This window comes from Cricetulus griseus (assembly GCF_003668045.3).
Source record: "Cricetulus griseus strain 17A/GY chromosome 1 unlocalized genomic scaffold, alternate assembly CriGri-PICRH-1.0 chr1_1, whole genome shotgun sequence".
Lineage (NCBI taxonomy): Eukaryota > Metazoa > Chordata > Mammalia > Rodentia > Cricetidae > Cricetulus > Cricetulus griseus.
This window is the reverse complement of record NW_023276807.1, coordinates 273,173,052-273,192,523: the sequence shown is the minus strand read 5'-3', so window position 1 is coordinate 273,192,523 and position 19,472 is coordinate 273,173,052. Positions and strand designations below refer to the sequence as shown.

At 40.1% G+C, this 19,472-nt stretch overlaps 1 protein-coding gene across 1 annotated transcript in view; it reads left to right on the top strand.

Moving 5' to 3' along the window:
- Positions 1 to 19,472, top strand: part of LOC100761462 (sodium leak channel non-selective protein) — an 81,261-nt gene that overhangs the window by 28,880 nt on the left and 32,909 nt on the right. Inside the window, exons 4-12 of the mRNA XM_035453371.1 lie at positions 5,530 to 5,631; positions 6,051 to 6,120; positions 7,757 to 7,848; positions 7,936 to 8,058; positions 10,681 to 10,737; positions 11,216 to 11,336; positions 11,432 to 11,563; positions 12,329 to 12,496; positions 14,069 to 14,173. Coding sequence (XP_035309262.1) covers positions 5,530 to 5,631; positions 6,051 to 6,120; positions 7,757 to 7,848; positions 7,936 to 8,058; positions 10,681 to 10,737; positions 11,216 to 11,336; positions 11,432 to 11,563; positions 12,329 to 12,496; positions 14,069 to 14,173 — 970 coding nt within the window. The remainder of the gene's footprint in view (positions 1 to 5,529; positions 5,632 to 6,050; positions 6,121 to 7,756; positions 7,849 to 7,935; positions 8,059 to 10,680; positions 10,738 to 11,215; positions 11,337 to 11,431; positions 11,564 to 12,328; positions 12,497 to 14,068; positions 14,174 to 19,472) is intronic.

Here is a 19,472-nt window from a genome sequence, read left to right as displayed (position 1 = left end):
GAGGGGCAATTGAAATTCCACACCACAAAGGCAATGCGAGGAGGTGGAGAAAAGAATCAATCTTTCATATGTTTTTTTCAAAGGCTTGGCAAGAAACCAGGGGTAATATTTTTGCAACTGGGAATGTGTGTTTGCTGAGGAATATTCCCACATTTGAGTCATCATCAGGGGTCCTCATCTTGTTTTACTTTCAAAGGTAGAGAGGGCATAACATTAACCCCAACTGGGGAAAGGAAAATGCCTCTCTGTAATTCTCCTCCAGGGAACAGGAATAAAGAGATTACATATGCCTGCATAATGGAGGGTCTCCTCACTCACACAAGACAAAAGACTTCATTATTTTTCACTAGACAGTGTCTTGTGCCTCTCATTTCCAGAAGCCAGGCAGGCAGACTTGGGCTTTTTGTTGTTGTTGTTGTTTTTAATATTAAGCCACTAGATAGACTTTCTATTTGCAGTTTTCCACCAGTTTGCACAGAAACTTTCACAGCCTTCTTGGACTTTCCATTAGGAAAAGATTCAGGGAATTTACAGAGACTTTGGCTTCTCCACTCTGTCTAGTGTTTCCTCAAAGAAGCAGAGACTGTGCCTGAAAACTAAAATGCTTTCTTAATACCATCAGCTCTGCTTTTGCACTGAGCAACAAGTAAATGTATATTTTCTTCCTGAGACTGTTCTGCTTGTGTCTTTCAATGAGGCCAGCACATGCACACACAAAGATTAATTAAAATTTATACTGGCAAATTATAGTTTGGCATTCAAGGACATCCATCCCTCACCTAGAAATATGTGCACATTCATTTGTCAGGTTGGGGGTAACCATCCTGCATTCCTGAGTCATTTGCTTGCCAACAGATTCCTGTAAGATGAGCTACATGGGGATCCAGTTCCCAGTGATTGACCTGCTGCTCTTAGGCTGAGAGACTGAAATGAACTCAGCTCTTAGAGTCTCAACTCCATATTTGCTTTTATGTCCCTCCACCAGTTTTCACAGACAACACAGATGAAAACAAATTTTCTACTTGTGAGAAGCAACATCTGAGGTGTTCTTTCTCTTATGACTGTCTTCATGCCTTATCTACTCTAGGTATGCAGGCTTTTCATCTTCAGGGATGCGTATCCCAACTTGAAATAAAGTTAAGATTATTATTCCATCAAAAGTACCTATAAAAGCATTCTATTTTGCTTGTGACTTTCATTCTTTGTAAGTATGAAAGGGTCAAACAAATTAAAATATTTGATCTTTGCAGCATTTCAAGGTTCCATCATCAAGTATTTATGGAGCCCTTTCTTTGTTCAAGTGCTGAAAAAATAATACTCAACAACTTTAAGTACAACCTTGTTTTTCTGTCTTGGAGCTTTGAGGGTCTGTTCTATGTGTAAAGCTGAATGACCAAAGAAAATGGCATGAAAGAATGGAATCCTTTCTGGTAAAAAAGAAGAGATCAGAAAGGGTAAGATTAGGAGGAGGCTAACAAGACTTTGGAAGCTACACTGAGGTTCTGAATTAACCTTTTTCTGAAGAACAATAGGAAATTGAGGGGTTTAAGGCAGTGGAAATAACTGTTTGATACCAGTTTACTGCAAAACAAATGATTTCAGACTTGGAGATTTAGACACTATATTTTATGTCTTACATTTTTGGTGAGAAATCTGGGCACAGCACATAGCTGATTTCCTAGATTTGGGCGTCTGACAACCCTGCATGCACTTGGATTGATGGATTGTTCTCTTCCTAGGTCATTCCTATGATTACACCTACGAGTCAGATCCTCACAAGGTGTTAGATAAATTGAGATTCTTCCAGAGCCATTGGATGGTTGTTTATCTTGATTGATTGTCAACTCGATGAGACTTAGAATCACCTAGAAAACAAACTTTTGGTTGTATCTGTGAGGACAATTTTAGAATTTTAGAAAGCATTTAAAAAAAAAGTGTGTGAAGACCTACCCTGAATGGAGGTGGTACCCACCATGGTCCAGGGACTTAAACTAAATACAAAGATGAATGGAGAGTAGAACAACATCCTTCATCTTTCTATGTCCAATTGATAGAAACACCTTTTTCCCCATTATTACTGCTTTCCTTTTACAAAAGGAAAATAACAAGACCTTTTACAAGGCCAACAAACATGGCACAGATTAAGCTTAAATCTGTTTGATAAAGAAACATGTTAACATGGCATGTTTTCATCCAGTTTCTTTATTCAAATGGTCTCAGGGCCAAAGTATTGTTCTTCATGTTTTCTTTCCACCCCTGTGTTCCTACTCTACCCCCTGTTCCAGACTCATCTCCTCCTGAGGGTCTTCCTCCATTCATTAGTTTGGCTTCTGTTTTATTGTACAGTGTAATTATGAGTTTCTGTGTGCTTTTAGATGAATTAATGTATCTACAAATAAATAATTTCCTCTATGTCTTTACCTATTTCCTGGGACAATGCTGAAAGATAAATAGCCTTTATAAGCCAGAGAAGAGCATGCCTTGAAGAGACCTTAAAGAGAGTTTCACTTTTTAGTTTTAATAGAATCCTGCCATTACACTTGGGTGGAAGTATATTCCTTCAGAAACCTTCAGACACACTTCCTGTAATCTTCCCCAACCAGTGCCTTTACTCAGATGCATATTTTACAGTGCATATCTGCTACAAGAATATTAGCTCTTGGTTTTCAGCTTAGAAAGACTGACTTTTACCTTTAGTTTCTTAATTCAAATGCTATAGTCATGCCCTATGAAAGGAGTGTGATGTCAAAGCATTTAGACAAGCAGTAGGCTCAACAAAAGAGTGATGATGGGGAGGCATTAATTTTAATTTTACACAGGTGTGGAGAAAGCACAGTTGGGGAGACCAACCAGAGAGAGAGAGTGTTAGGGTCAACAATACACAGACACTGAAGTGCTGAAGATGACCTCTCAACACTGGGTGGGGGTGGAGGTGTCTATGAGCCTGGTTTCATTGTGCTCAGATTCTGTGGTAGCCTTGGAGTCAGGAAGAAGTTGAGCAGGGAACTCTGCTCAGGGGACAAGAAGTCTCAGATGGAGACTTACCACTGGAGAACCAAAAGCCTATGCTGGGCTTCAAAGAATCTCTTAGAAACTCATAGTTACTGGGCATTGAATTCTTGCTTAGTAAATAGTGCTGTGAACATAGAGGGGTATTGGGGGAAAGGAAATTAAATAAATGTTTGGCTCCTCTAACACATTTGAGCAAAGGTTTTCTGATTGAAATAGGGAACTGAAAACCAACACCCATGTTCAGTGTATGAATCATCCAGAGATCATAAGTCCCACGTGTGATGAATCTCCAGCTTCCTCTGGTATAGTTTTCTGAGTTTCTTAGATCCAAAGAGAAAGAAATTAGTCAAAAAAAGGAAGTAGGAGTCTAACTTTCTCCTTACTCCTTCAGTCACATTTTTGGGGGGAAAGAGAAAAGGGAGCCTAGTAAAAGGGCACCATGGAGAATTGGCTTCTCTGTTCAGTCAGGGAGGGCACAGAATCCTTCATAGAGGCTACCAGGGCCTAGAGTCAACAGGCACTTCCCAGCAAGTATGTCCACCACTTTCAGCCTGAGACTGAAAGTGTCAGACTGTGTGAGGCACAGTACTTAAAAGCCTGAGACTATTGCTTTCTTTTGTTTCCATTATAGCAAGGACCCTCACGTTTAAACAGGCATGTTCTAGTTGGGTTGGATGTGTTTTGTATTTAAGGCCCATAGGTCTCAATAACTTAGGGGTTGAGTATTGTGATAAAAGAGTAAAAGTTGCATGATAGTGGCTGAAAGCTAAATCCTATGGTTTACACAGATTGCTGCGCTGGGGGGGGGGGCGCATCTAGACATCTAAAGGAACATAACACTTACTCTAAATCAGAGTTCTCAAAATGATTTTATGTTTTTAAGTCTATTTTCCAAAAACACACTCTAGATATTGGGGACTTTGCTTGACTTTTGTTAGCTGAGCTGAACCTAGGAACACATCTTTTTATGCAGTATCATTGTAGTTCTAGAAACACTATAATGTGGGAAATTACCAATATGGAGTCAGGTAAAAATACCAGGGAATTTAATAGGGAAAAGCCTTATTTACAGAGCGACCTAGCCAGCGGGTGGGGCAGCCATCAGTACAGCAAGCCAAAGATGAAAGCAAAAGCAGGCTGCCATGTGAGCGTCCCTCACTCTTAAACCTTCCCTACGTCACACTGACCACGCCCTCACAGGCGTGGTCAGGCACACCTACCTATAGCCAGCCCCTAAGCAGGCGTGGCTACAGCATCCCCTACACATGTACAGTTTCCCTCTACCATTCTGGAGATCCTCTTCTGTGGTAAAATGTCAACTTGGGTGTATCCCCAGAGTGATCCCTGCTCCTCTCTAAAGTAACAGCAAGAATCTATGGTCTTTTCTCTGGTAATGCATTTATATTCATTGGATTATGAAAAATTTTTTCAAGGGTATACACTGTGTTATCTTCCTCTGAATCGGAAGCATTTTTATTGTGTGTGTGTGTTTGGTTGGGTGTGTGTGCATTGAGGTTTGTGGGTGTATTGGTGAATGCGTGTGTACAGGTGCATTGCATATGTGTGTACATGCATGTAGGAGATCTCATGTCTTGCTGAGACCTGGAATAAGAGTTGAGCTGCCATGCCCAACTGGCTGGCATTCATATGGGTCCTAGTAATCTGAATTCCCATCCTCAAGTTTACATAACAATTGCTTTAATCACTGAGCCATCTTCCCAGCCCCATCAAATTCACCCAAAGGCTCAGGAAGCATTGCAAAAGAGGAGGCAGACAAATGCAAGAGCCAGAAATAGTGGACATCTTCAGCGAAACAGTATTTTCAGGATATAACAGGGCTATTGCAATATGAATTCACAATAGCTGGGGAATACATGTGCAAGACCTATATAGTAGCAAGCCAACCATAATCCCAGAATAGATGGGGAAGGGCTTCATGAAGGTGCACCCTCACCTGAGATGCTGTTGGTAATTGATGGGTGCTGAGAAAAGGGTGGTAAGCTTTGTTCAGAGATATGAACCCCAAAAAAGCTACATATGCTCTAGTAGGTGATCCTACACCCATTTCACATATAGGCAACACTGAGTGGCATTAAACACCTTTTGAAGATGTATGTCATCATTCCAAGGGTCCAGCTGGGAAAAAGAAAAAACCTTTCCCTGAGGGCTCATAGAGACATCCATGTTTCCATGTTTAAGTTTAAAATCAATAGCGTGACTGGTCCAGCTGCTGACTGAATTCATATAGAAAGCTGCCATGGTTACTGGGAATTTGAAGGAAGAGGACAAGGAGAAGGGGCCACTTTCTGTTTATCTTTTAGCTCTTCTTGGCTTTGGAACTTCTGCTTTGTGTTTCTGACACAAAGCCTAAAGGTCATTTTCCTCTACGTGTTGTTGGCTGTATTCTGCATTATCATTGGTGTTTCCTTAAAATTAATAAGAGCCATGAGCAGTAATGTATTATTCATCCTGAGTGTACAAACCATGCATTTATCTAGGGTTTCTTTCTTTTGCAAGAGCTTGCACTCGACAGCGCATGCTGAGCGGATCATTCGAGGGGCAGCCAGCAAAGGAGAGGTCAATCCTTAGTGTGCAGCATCACATCCGCCAGGAGCGCAGGTAAATACTCCAGGAAGATGAACTCCAGAGGCACCCAGGAAAGGACTTTACATGTGTGTTTCAGTACAAAGCCCAGGTCTCTACCCTAGTTGGCAGGCAGGCATGGTTAGGACCCGTTTCTAGCTGCTGGTGGTAACAATAAAGAAATTCCCTATCTGATTCAAAGATTTAAAAATCTTCACTTCAAAGATTCTTCCTTGGTGATAGCCAACGTCTCTCTTTTAAGATCAGAAAGAACAAAAATCTGAAAACTTGTTAGATGGGATCAAAGACAGGTGGGTAGAACACAAGCTTATGTTTTACAAAGAAATGGGTCATTTCTGATATATCAGGAAAATTAATCTTTTACTCATGATTATTGACTACAAGTCAAAAGTTGGTCTTGAGATGTTTTGACAAGATGACTGTGGTTGTTCTAGGTCACTAAGACATGGATCCAACAGCCAGAGGATCAGCAGAGGCAAATCTCTTGAAACTTTAACTCAAGATGTGAGTTCTAACCTATGCCTTGGATTTTGAGAGCTTGATTTTGAATGTACATTTAAATGATTGCTTAGACAGTTCTCATGCCTGAGTTTTTCTGTCATCTTTAAATGGCTTCCTATCAGAGGGAATCAGGAAGTTCAGAAAGCAAATTGCGTGGCCAAGTACCAAAAATAGATCATTACCAGAAAAAATACAGATATCCCATGTAGAGCACATGCCTCAGTTTTAAAGAATAACACAAAATGCAGAGAACACTGTCTGTGAGTTCCTGGCCCCAACTGATACATCTACAACACAGCTCCTACAGCTAATGTGCAGGAACATTTCAGAAGAAACAGCAGAAAGATTCTAAGAGACAGAGAACCCAGATGTCACCTGTGAGATTGTGTCTTGTACGTAGGACAGTGAAACTACACCAGTGGAGTCTTACCAATGAGGTGGCATAAACAAGAGCTGAACACAATACCAGTTGGCATGCAAATGTGTATGGGGGAAATCTCACAAGGCCTCACCCTTGGATGAAGAAACTACATGCAACTAATGGCTGCTGAGAGAAGGAGAGTCTATCTTCTCTAGGGATGACACCACAGTTACTTACCCAATGCTAAGGGTCGTCCCTAAAAGCATATGCATATACTCAAGACTGAATGGGCCCTGTGGGTTGCATGTATATACTCTAGTCTGTTATGCTATGTCTCTTTTGTTGTGGAAATTGAGATCAGTAATACTGAGAGCTAATAATAAGAAGTATTTATTGATTCTGTATTTTTTGTTTAAGTGGTCTGGTAGAAATGTACAGTATACCTAAGAGTCCAGTAAGAACATGGATTTGGAGATGTATGTTGACACACACTCCACAAAAGGACTCCTGTAGCCCAGGTTGATCTAAAACTCTCTATGTCACCAAGGGTTACCTTGAACTTCTGTTCCTCTGGAACGGTGTTACCACTCTGCTGAACGTATGCAGTTCTGGAGATGGAACCCAGGGCTTTGTGCATGCTAAGAAAGAACTCCAGAAACTGAGCTACAACCTCAGCCTCTCTTTTTTCTTTTATAAATTTTATTTAGAAACAATCTTATTTTACATATCAACCCCCATTCCCTCTCCCTTACATCCTCCCATGCCCCCCACCAACCCCATCCCCCACCCACTCCCCAAGGATAGTGAGGCCTTCCATGGGGGATCCTCAAAGTCTGTCACATCATTTGGGGGAGGGCCTAGGCCCTCCTTCATGTATCTGACCTGAAATAGTATCACTCTATAGGGAATGGGCTCCCACAGTCCATTTGTGTGTTTTTTTTAATTAAAACTTTACACACCCTGTAACTTACTTATTCTGATTTAATTTTTTAATCTTTTGTTATAACCTCAGCAGTATGATAGGGCCTAGTCCACCATGAAATTTCAATATGTATGCTAAGCATTTTGTATTTTAGAAGGAAAATTCAGTTGTCAAGATGCTAATGGCCATTAAACTATATGCATATGTCATGATATATATGTATATGTAACAGTATCGCTATCACATGTTATAGTCTGCATATAGTGTGCATATAGAAATAGAAATGATTTTAATTTAAAAATAGTGTTTTAAGCCTTTAAAACATCTTCAATTATACATACACCTTTTATTTTTAGCATTCAAATACAGTGCGATACAGAAATGCACAAAGAGAAGACAGTGAAATAAAGATGATTCAGGAGAAGAAGGAACAAGCAGAGATGAAAAGGTACCATGTGGCTGTATCCCAAGGGTCTCTTTTGGGAGTTGCCTTTTCCCTTGGCCTTCTTCTCATCTCATAAATATTCCCTTGAAGGAAAGTGCAAGAAGAGGAACTCCGAGAGAACCACCCATACTTTGACAAGCCGCTCTTCATTGTGGGGCGGGAGCACAGATTCAGAAACTTCTGCCGTGTGGTGGTCCGAGCACGCTTCAATGCGTAAGTATGCGCCACTTACCACACTTGGACCAGGTGTTTGGCCTGAGACCTGTGAACAGCAGGGAGTTTGTCACAGGAAGAAAAAAAAAGGTCTGTGTATGCCTAATGGGGTCACAAAATAAACCATGGGCTAATTAATCATCTTGCTCCTCTTTGCTGATCATCTAACCAGGTGGGAAACAAAGGTTTTGAGCAGATAGCATTTGCAGGAAGCTCCCGTTGATAAAGCATTTAACAGCCCTGTATATTAGCACATTTTGGACATTTGTGTATGTCAATGTTGTTAAGTCTCAATTTTCCCTCAAAAGGATTAAACAGAAGGAAAAACAATGACATGATGAAGGATATTGTTCGAGGCTTCTGTCAGACTTGTACTTTCTGATGAAAACCTTTACTCTAGAGCAAAGTAGGGAGAAAATGTTGTCTAGTGTTTGTGTTACCAGTTGTTATGAGAAGAAAGACCACTATCCACTGTCTCTACCCCACCAATGTGGAAGAAATGGGTTAAGAACCTCTGTCTGTGTAACTCTGGGGAGACCTAAGCCAACTGTCACAGCCAACCAATCGCTAAAAGGACCTTTTGTCTAATGTTACTTTAAGTACAAAGCACAGATATTAAGAGTCCTGGCATAGGACTGGGAAGACAGCTCAGTGGATAAAATACTTGCACTTTGGGCCTGAAAACCTGCAGTTGTTTCCCCAGCATCATGCAAGATGCTGATGTGATGGCACAAGCTTTTGTAATACCAGCAACCAGAGCTGGAAATGGGCAACTTCCTGAGGCTAACTGGCTAGAGTCTTAATCAGTGAGCTTCAGGTCCCAGTGAAAGTTTCTATATCAAACTACAAAGTAGATGGCTCCTGAAGAATGATACCTGAAGTTGAACTCTGGCTTTCACCTTCATAAACACAAGTGTATTCCCCCCACCATACACACACACACCTTTATACATGAGTGATCTAGGGGAAGTGTGAAACTTTCTAGTCTTCTCTGTGTCCTCATTAAAGTACTTGGATATATTCTTTGTTAATAATTAACACCATACAGTATCATTACCTGTTAAATTCTTAACTGTTTCTATCAAAAATAAAAATCTGTATGTTGAAGTCATAACCTCTAGTATCTCATAATGTGGCAATGTTTGGGAACAGAAACCTAAAGATATAGTTAAATTAAAATGAAGCCTTCAAGATGGTGCTAATCCAATGTCTCACTTCCTTCTAAGAAGAGGGAGTTTGAACACAAATCCACAAAGAGGAAGCCCATTTGGAGACATGTAACCTGAAATAGTCTCTGCACTGCAAGGAGAGAGGCCTGGAATGGATCTTTACCCCACAGGACCCAGAAGGACACAACACTACTGACACCTCTAACTTGGACCTCCAGTCCTTCATAACCACAGCTTACACCACCTCTATGTATAATTACAGCACCTCTACAAAACCAGCATCACAGGAGACTGTGTATCACCATATATGCCCTCCAGCAATGATTAATACTGGGGGTCAGCTGGGATTCAGAGTCGTCATGGAAACAAACCTTGGGCATGTCTATGGGATGGTCTATTGGTAAATTAAGGTGGGAGATCCACTCTAAGTGTGAGTTGGCATCATTCTGTGGGCTTGAAGTCTGAGTCAGAAGTAAGTAGAGAATTTGCATTCATTGCAGCTTCTTGCAGCTGCAATGTGGATAGCAGCCCCAATCTCTTGCTACCATGACTTTCCCTCCTTGATGGTCTACACCTTGAATGAGCCCTTCATGTCTAAAGTTGCTTCGGTCGGTCATTTTGTCACAGTGATAAGGAAGTAACTAATAGACTTCCCCACCAACCTAGGAAGAAATTTAGATCTGAGGAGGCTGAGGGTTTTACTCAAGGACCCCATCTAGGGTGTGTCTCCCTCCCAATCACCACTAAACTGTCCCTCTGCTGTTCTAGAAAGATCTTCACTATTTAAAGTAGGGAATAATAATTTTAAAGCTTCCCTGAGAGTTGGCTAAGTGAAGAAAGATGGTGGAAGTTGGTCAATGCTCAAGTGAGGTTTTCATCTTGAATTACCCTGTTGGCTGCCTCCATGTTAACATCTAATTACTAATTCTCCATATAGTGTAATTGCCATTTTGTCAGCAACACAGCTGAATGGGCTGATGAAGGCCTTGTTGTAATTGGAAATGAACATAAAAAGACTACTGGGTCCTCACTGACAACCGCTCACAAGATCCCTAAAACTAAGCCTTAGGAATCCACCTCCAGTGAAATGAGATATTAATTCTTCCACAGGACCGAAGTGACGTGGGAAGTGAAGAACTCTCTTTAATTGATGGAGTGTCTAGATAAATAATTATGAAAACATCTTCAAACCAGTAACACAAGCATCTTAAATTAGTGTTTAACTTTGTGATGTCATGGCAGAAATCCCTAAATGGAGTCTCAAATCCAAAACCAAGAATTTGAGAATTCTTTTCATTTTTCTTTTAGCCAGTGTTCTCTGCCCTTCACAGTGATGTACAGTTAGCATATTTCATCAAGTAATTTTATAGAAGTCATAAAAGAAGTTCAGATACTTGTGATTACTAGCATGCTTGTTGTGTTGAAGAATTTTATATGCTGTTCTCTCTTACAGATCAAAAACAGATCCTGTCACCGGAGCTGTGAAAAACACCAAGTACCACCAACTTTAGTAAGCATGACAAGCTCTCTCTTCCCTGTGCACTTGAACTTCACATGTGCTACTTTCTGTTTCATAAAAATATAAAATTTTAGGTTGGGGAGTTGACACAGTGGGTAGTGCAAACACAAGGGCCTGAGTTTAAATCCCCAGAACCCTTATTTTAAAAAGCTACATATGGTGCCATGTGCTTATAACCCTAGAATTGGAGGGCAAATAAAGGTTCAGTGAGAGACTCAGGTTCAAGGATATAAAATGGAAAAGAATCCAGAATCTACCTCAGACCTTCCCATGTGCAGGCACATGTGCACATAGCTCTCACACACATGAACACATAAGCATGGTAACACAAACACATACACAAACAATACCATCAAAAACTTGTTTTTAGAAACACCAGTCGTGACAGAGCCACCAAATCCATGGTCACTGGCCCTTGCAGACATGGGTGGAGCCTTTGCCCTTCTCAGTTATGCTTGTTCTTTGACAGTGACTTACTGGGACTGGTCACTTACCTGGACTGGGTCATGATCACCGTGACAATCTGCTCCTGCATTTCCATGATGTTTGAATCACCCTTCCGGAGAGTCATGCATGCACCCACTTTACAGGTACTGTGGAGAAATCTGAGCTCCCAGCTCAGCAGAAAAACACTGCCTTGTTTTTCTGGTCTTGTCACAACCAAAGTGTCATTTGCTCTTTTCAGATTGCTGAGTATGTGTTTGTGATATTCATGAGCATTGAGCTTAATCTGAAGATTATGGCAGATGGCTTGTTTTTCACTCCAACTGCTGTCATCAGGGACTTTGGTGGTGTCATGGACATATTTATCTATCTTGTAAGTTTTTATTCTTTTCTAAATATAAAAATGTGATAGTTTTCTGCAACCCCTAGTTACAAGAGTAGGTTTCTGAGGTCTAGTTGTTGTAACTTAATTCTTTAATAGATTATAGTAACCTACTATGTGTAAATAAGAGGAATAATATGAAATCTAAGCAAATAATCTATATAAGAGGTATTACAATATCTAAAGATGTAGTTAAATATAACCATCACGGTTTTATGTATGGATGAGACTGCCTTAATAAAATCTAAAGCATCAAACTAGTTTGCATTCCGTAATTCTTATGGGTCTTATAATACAAAAATATTTTTGTCTAATAAATCATGATAGTAATTATTGAACCTCTTGTTATCAAATCCTTCCCAATTCTGGCTGTCACTGGTAGCCATCCAAGTGTTCTGTTCAGTTAATTTGGGAGTTATAGGAATGGGCTTGGAAACTTCATAGATTCAATGCAATAAAAAAAGAATTCCTTTGAGTGGTTGCATGTTGATAATCATCAACAACGTAGTAATGTCCTTGGTGAAAGGAATTCCATCATGGTATAGGATTGGGACAAAGTTCAAAGAACACTAAGATAAAACACAAGGTGGAATTAGGAGGGAGTACACAGACACAGAGGGGGTACCCTCTACCCCATACACCAGAGGCCTTTCTATGGAACCCTCTGCAGGCATAGGATCAACTCATTGTTGAATGGAAGGAAATGTGCTCAGCAGAAGAGACAGTATAAATTCCAGAGATTGTTTTTCCCTCTAGGTGAGCCTGATATTTCTTTGTTGGATGCCTCAAAATGTTCCTGCTGAGTCAGGAGCCCAACTCCTCATGGTTCTTCGGTGCCTAAGACCACTGCGGATATTCAAACTGGTTCCCCAAATGAGAAAAGTTGTTCGAGAACTTTTCAGTGGCTTCAAGGAGATTTTTTTGGTATGTGAAGCTCCCATCTGCTTCTTGTTCACTACAGTATAGTTGTCATTGACTGGTTGATAAAGGGATACTTGGAGAGCAAGGGCAAGTTCACACAGCTTTGTTCATTGCCAGAAAATTAGAAAGGAGACAAGGAAACTCCTTCTGAATCTCCACCCACGGATGTTCTAACTTACTTTATTCTAAAGAACATATGTAGGTACAATGCATGGCAACCCAGAGAGCTAGGATTTACTCTTTCATTCCACATTTGACTCCAATTTCTACTTTGGGATTTCCTTTATATTTCTAAACATTAATGATAACACAATGCAATCCCATCTACTTCATGAATGCAATAGAGAATTGGTGCATTTGGGTTCTGTGTGTCCCATCGAGCGTAGAAAACAGAATCTGTCCCTCCATCTTAGAACTGTTCACAAAACAACACTTAAAAACACAGCATATAGATTACTTTCATCAGCCTCAATAAATAGCATGTAACACTTACAAATATGATTCATGGGGGAAAGTGATCTTCAGACGGTCAAGGATCATATCAGTGTCTTCTAAGAACGGGGCTGGAGAGAAAACAAAAAGTAAGAGGTTCATTGCTCACATCTGTTTCAGAAATATCTTCATCTTTCAGAAGAATGACCACACAATTCCTTTATTATGGATGAGTTTGGCCTGTGTGTGAGGATCAGGGAATGATGGACAGATGTTTGTTTTCTACAAACAGTAGTGTTAGCTCAGCTGCAGTTTAGGTTGATATGAAAGCACCGGACAAGTATGTTGTGATGTTTCCAGAGGTGTGTAGCTGCTCATATTTTTAGAGGTGTGTTTGTTTAAAAGACCCAGTTTCTTTTGCACAAAGCTGTAACACTGTGACTTTTCACATGGATTCATGAGAAGGAAAAGACATTGTCACCGCACCAGGCAGTTCACATACATGAGTCTGGATTACTGATAGGGTTTGGAAGGGAATCTCACTTTGTCTTTCTCCTGAGAAGGCCTTTGTACAGCTTTAGATTACTTAAGACATCCGTTTAGATTATCCATCGAGTACAGTTCTACAGGTGCTGCAGTTAACCTTTTACCTCTTTTCTCTGCTTAGACAAAAGCAGCAGCCAGCAGAGGGAGCCCAAGACAGCTAATAGTTTTAGTCATGGCCCAGTGTGCTCTCTATCACAAGTGCCCTTGCTCATAAGAGAACAAAGCCACCATCTCTCGAATTTATGCTCAGCTAGTAAAGAAGTGACTCCATTTTGGGAAAATGTATAACGGAATTACTTTAACATTTTCTCTTGTTCTTTTAAATGAAAAGTAATGATTTTAAAAGACATATAAAAATGCCTTGTCTCATTCTCCTGCATGATAGCCATATGATTTTACTTTAAAATTTAAAAGCTTGTTGTTTCTCCTTTTCTCATTTCAAGAAGATGAATGGTCAAAAGATATCATTAAAAAGCAAACAAACATGAATTTTACACAATATGCTCTAAAATGTCCCTTTTAAAAAATATATGATTTAAACCTAATACTTAACCTAACTTTCACCAAGACACTTACTTTTTCATCAATTTCTTTCAGGTCTCCATTCTATTGTTGACACTGATGCTTGTTTTTGCAAGCTTTGGGGTTCAGCTCTTTGCTGGAAAGCTAGCCAAATGCAACGATCCCAACATTATTCGAAGGGTAAGACCTTCTCAACTGTCTTGAAATTAAAACCAAGGTAGTTTTGCCATTCCTTGTAATACATGTGTACTAGTGGCTGCCAGGAGCTCCCTCACAAACTCTAAGCATTCTCTTCCCACAAGTTCCTTTTTGCTGTAAGCATGTAGTATGTATGCCTCTTCCTGGTAGAAGGTCTGTGAGATTGTAAACACATCTCAGAGGATCCTCCTCCTTCCTGTTCCTTCCTGTCTGCTTCTGACAATGAACATGCCCACCCAGGATTTAACGTTTTTATAGTTAAGATCCTCTGAAGCTTCTCTTTAACTTTATCCTCCTCTCTGGGCATGCAAAACTCACCAGCAAATGGCACTCACTCCACCCAAGATACCTTTCCCTCTCCCTTTCCCTCTCCCTTCCCCCTTCTCTCTCCATCCCACACTCCTTTTATTTCTTTTCCATTCTGGGCATCCTATCCATGAGAAAATCAGTGTAAACATATTCACAGGTAACTACCCAGAGGTGTCTTATTTATGACAGTCTACAAGGTCCCCAACAAAGATCTTATCTTTCATAACCTCAGAACATTATTGTTTTCTCTTTATTCAGTCAGTGCCAATAAGTGGAAATTAGCTGCAATTGCCTCCTATCCTGGTAACATTAAATAATGATATGTATGTATTGCATTTTGGATAAGCTACACAGCTCTTTTCCAAAGTTTGAGTTCCTTCTATCTGATGGATCTATCCTTCACTAGGTCTTATCTGATATGGCAGATAAGAACAAGATATTAACTCTGTCATAAAGGGCTTTGGGTCCACATGGCTACAACCTATATTCTGATAGAAACAGCATAACCTTCCCATGCATGACTAAAGGCTAGGAAATGTAGTCTCATGTGTTCTAATAGAAAATAAAGGGACATAGTTTGGTTAACTTTAGCTCACCTCTGCTATGCTTCCCATGCCCCATTCTCTTGAGAGATAATTTTTAATGTGACAAGTAGATGAATAAAGCAAGCCAAATGCTGATGGTGTACTGTTACGATAAATCTTTCTGCCAAAAGCCGCCGAGCCCCACCGCCACGTGTGAGCTTTTCGCCAACCGCCCACCTGAGTTAGGCCCAAATGAATACACAGAAACTGGTTTTAGGTTCAAAGCTGCTTGGCCAATGACTAGGATTTCTCATCTGCTAGCTCAGTCTTAACTATCATAAACCTATATATTTTATAAGACTTATCTTATCGGATGCCTTATTGGCATCCCTCTTTGCCAGTGAATCACATTGTGCCACTGGAGCAGGAGCTGAGGAGAAAAGAGGGATGCTTCCTGTTTCGCCTTCTTTAAATATGAGTTTCCTTGCTATGTCACTTCCTGCCTGGATCACCACTTTTCTACTACATTTCCCAGAATCCTCTTTGACTCCTAGTCCTGCCTAACTTGCCATTTCATTGTCCAAGCAGAACTTGATTAAACAATCAATAAGATAAACTTACACAGAAGTACTTCCCCCATCAGTGTACAAACTAAAGCAAAATTATTTTCTCTCTCATCCAAATAAAGTGGTGTTTTCACTCCATTAACGTGTATCTCCCAAAGGTGTAGTAGTACTAAATTTGGCATTATACATTCTAACAAATATGGCCAATATGGATTCAATATGATAAAAACTATAAATTCTCTAGTGTAAACAGATGTGTCCCTCCTGCTCATCAGCTCCAAGTAACCACTCTGAGGCTTACATTAATTGTAAATGCTTGGCAAATAGCTCAGGCTTATTACTAACTAGCTCTTACATTTAAATTAACCCATTTCTATTAATCAATGTATTGCCATGTGGATTGTGGCTTACCTGTCCTCTAGCATCTTGCTTCTTGGGAAACTCCTGGTGTCTCTCATGATTCTGCCCTTCCTCATCCCAGTCCTCAGTTTAACTGTCCTGACTAACTTTATCCTGCTTTGCTATAGGCCAAAGAGCTTTATTATTAACCAATGAGAGTAATACATATTCACAGAGCACAGAAGGATTATCCCACAGCACCCTAGTTATTATCAAATGTAACAGGAGTCTTGTCCAGGCAAAATATTATAAAATATACTAATATAATAGAATTTTAGACATGCCAGAGGGATAGAGGTATTCTAGAAGCGTTCATTAACCAGAGAAGACATTACAAGGAGCATGGTACTGGTATAAAAGTCATGATGTACCATATCAGCAAATGAAGGAATTAATGAAGAGCTGATGCTTTCATCCACAGTCTTATGTAAGGATCAAGGGTTATTTTGGACTCAAACTGAACAAAATCCAGAAAGATAATAACAACATTTCAAGTTGAAGCATTGTAGGAATCCTGGGTGACTCACTGTATTAATGATGGCCTCAGAGCACCATGATATTCTATTATGTACTTATATGCAGCCCAAGCTAGGACCATGGACTTGTAGGGGGATGGAAAGAGCTCTGTAGATGAGCAAACACAAAGAAAATGCTTTTGTCATCTTGGTGAAAGCAGTGAGGTCCATGGGAGACTCAAACAGAAAACTTAAGGATACAGCCATTGTGCAGGGAAAAACATCCAGAAGGAACTGGCATCATGAGAAGTATTCTCTCCTTACATGTTAACTGATTCTAGAATAAATGACTATGGTGGTTTGAATAGGAATGTACCCCAGAGACTCATGTGTTTGAATGCTTAGTCCTAGAGAGTAGCATGGTTAGGAAGTGTGGCCTTGTTGGAGGAAGTGTGTCACTGGGGGCAGGCTTTGAAGTCTCTGAAGCACAAGCCAGGCACAGTGTATCTCACTGTCTTCCTGATGATTGCTGATATGGATGTAAAATTCTCAGCTACCTCTTCTGCATTATTTCTGCCTGCATGCCACCATTCTGGCTGTCATGATGACAATGGGCTAAACCTCTGTAAGCCAGCCCCAGTTAAATATTTTTCCTTTTTAAGAGTTGCTGTGGTCATGGCTTCACTTCACAGCAATAGAAACCCTAACTAAGACAAAAGTTGGTACTAGGAGTAGGTATTGCTGTGCTAGGCCTGACTGTGTTTTTGTTTGGAGGAATGTATATGATGTGGTATACTGCTCTTGTTCACTGTAAAGATTTGTCATTCATGTTTGTTCAATAAAACACTAATTGGCCAGTACCTAGGCAGTAAGTATGGGTGGGGCTACCAGACTAGCAGAATTCAGGGAAGAGGAAAGGCAGAGACACAGTCGTCAGCCAGATGCAGAGAAAGCAAGATGAGAATGCTTCACTGAGAAAAGGTACCAAGCCACATGACTAAATACAGATAAGAATTATGGGTTAATTTAAGTTGTAAGAATTTGTGTGTGGGGGGCCTCTATGTAACATACTACAATACAGCCCTTAAAAATAATGATGTAGATAAAGAATATTATAAAAAGTAACCAGTATATTTTTGGCTTGAAAAGATTAAAAAAAAAAAAAAACTGTGTGACCTCATGTGTGCATAGGAAAAAGACTCCCTCCTCAAGAGAATGTTTCAATTTGAAGGAAACTACCATGCAACAGAAGGTTGCCTGTGCAATAGGTAGGAAAACTGTGATTCACCTGCAGGCATCCTGTCCCCACATGCTGTGCTTCCAGCTAGGCTACTGGGGTGCCTTGTATGGTGAAAGGTGGGCTCAGAAAGACAAAACTGGAAGGGCAGCAAGGTCAAACACATTGTGGGGCCTCTATGTAACATACTACAATACAGCCCTTAAAAATAATGATGTAGATAAATAATATTATAAAAAGTAACCAGTATATTTTTGGCTTGAAAAGGTTAAAAAAAAAAAACTGTGTGACCTCATGTGTGCATAGGAAAAAGACTAGAATATAAGGAGAAATTCAACTGTGTGCGTCTCTGGGCAATTATAGGTAAATTTTCCTTTCCATTATTTTTCATACTTTTGCAACTTAGGTCAAAAGTAGTCTGTTTTTATTTTAAAGAATTTCACTGGAAAGAAGTAATATTGTCATTACTAAACTAACTGAGATAAAAACAGAGATGCGGGTGCTAGGGAAATGGTTTGGTTGGTAAAGTGCTTGCCGTGTGAAATGAGGACCTAAGTCCAAATCCTAACTCTCAGTTAAATGCTAGCCAGAAAGCCTGCATTGATCATCCCAGTGTGGGGGAGGCAGAGACAGGAGGATGCCTAGAGCTTGTTGGCTAACCAGAGTAGCCTCCTTGCTTAGTTACTAGTTTTGTGAGAGACCCTGTCTCAAAAAATAATGATTATAGAAGACACTAGATGTCACCCTCTGGCCTCAACATTCACAGGAACACACACACACACACACACACACACACACACACACACACACACAGGAGAAATGGTCCACAGAGGACTAGAAAATTGAGACAATTCCAAATCATGATGCAGAGAGGAATGGCGTGCTAACCCAAGGACATAACGCAGATCCAGGAAGAGATGTGTTTTACAGTCCAATGATGATAAAAAATGTTACCAAACACAGGTTTGGGCTCAAAATATAAACCAAGCCAAAAGTAACCAAAGAAAGATTGAGCAGAAAAATGAATCAAAACTTCAAAACTTATGTTTTTTTCTTTTTATAAACCTTTTTAACAGCTCTTTATAGAGACATAATTCAAACGCTGCATAATTCACCCCATTAGAGTGTGCCATTGAATGGATTTTGACATGTTGAGAGCTCCGCTACTGGAGAGTGTGGTCACTTTTCTATCATTACAAAAAGATTCCCTGTACATGCTTGAAGGTGGGGTTTACCCAAAGCTCCTCTTTCTTAAAGGGGCCCAAAGGGTGTGGCCACTACTGCAAGTTTGCTGGTAGGCAAGATGTCACTACACATGCTGACTGCCTCATCACTCTACCTCCAGTCTGACTGACCATTGTTTCCTCAATAGAGTTTCCTGCCCTAGACCATCATATGAAAGGAGTCATATCATGCACTGTCTTTTGTGACTGTCTTCTTTAACCTAGCATATCTGTGTTGACAATGGCCATCTATGTATCACTTAGTACTCCATCCTGTTCTGTGGCTAGTCCACTGTGAGAATGAATATACTATAATTTGTTCTTGTGTGTCCAGTTACAGACATTTGTGCTCCTACCTTCTGGCTATTATGAACATTATCAGTTTAGACATCCCTGTAACAGTTTTTTTTTTCTTTTTATAAATGTGTTTCTGGATATGGTGTAATAGTCTGTATACCATGGCCATAACAAATACCCAATGTTGGATATTTTTTAAAGAAAATATCCAATAGTGGTTTACTCCACTAACACATGTGCAAACTAGGAGTTCACAATTGGACAACTCCAT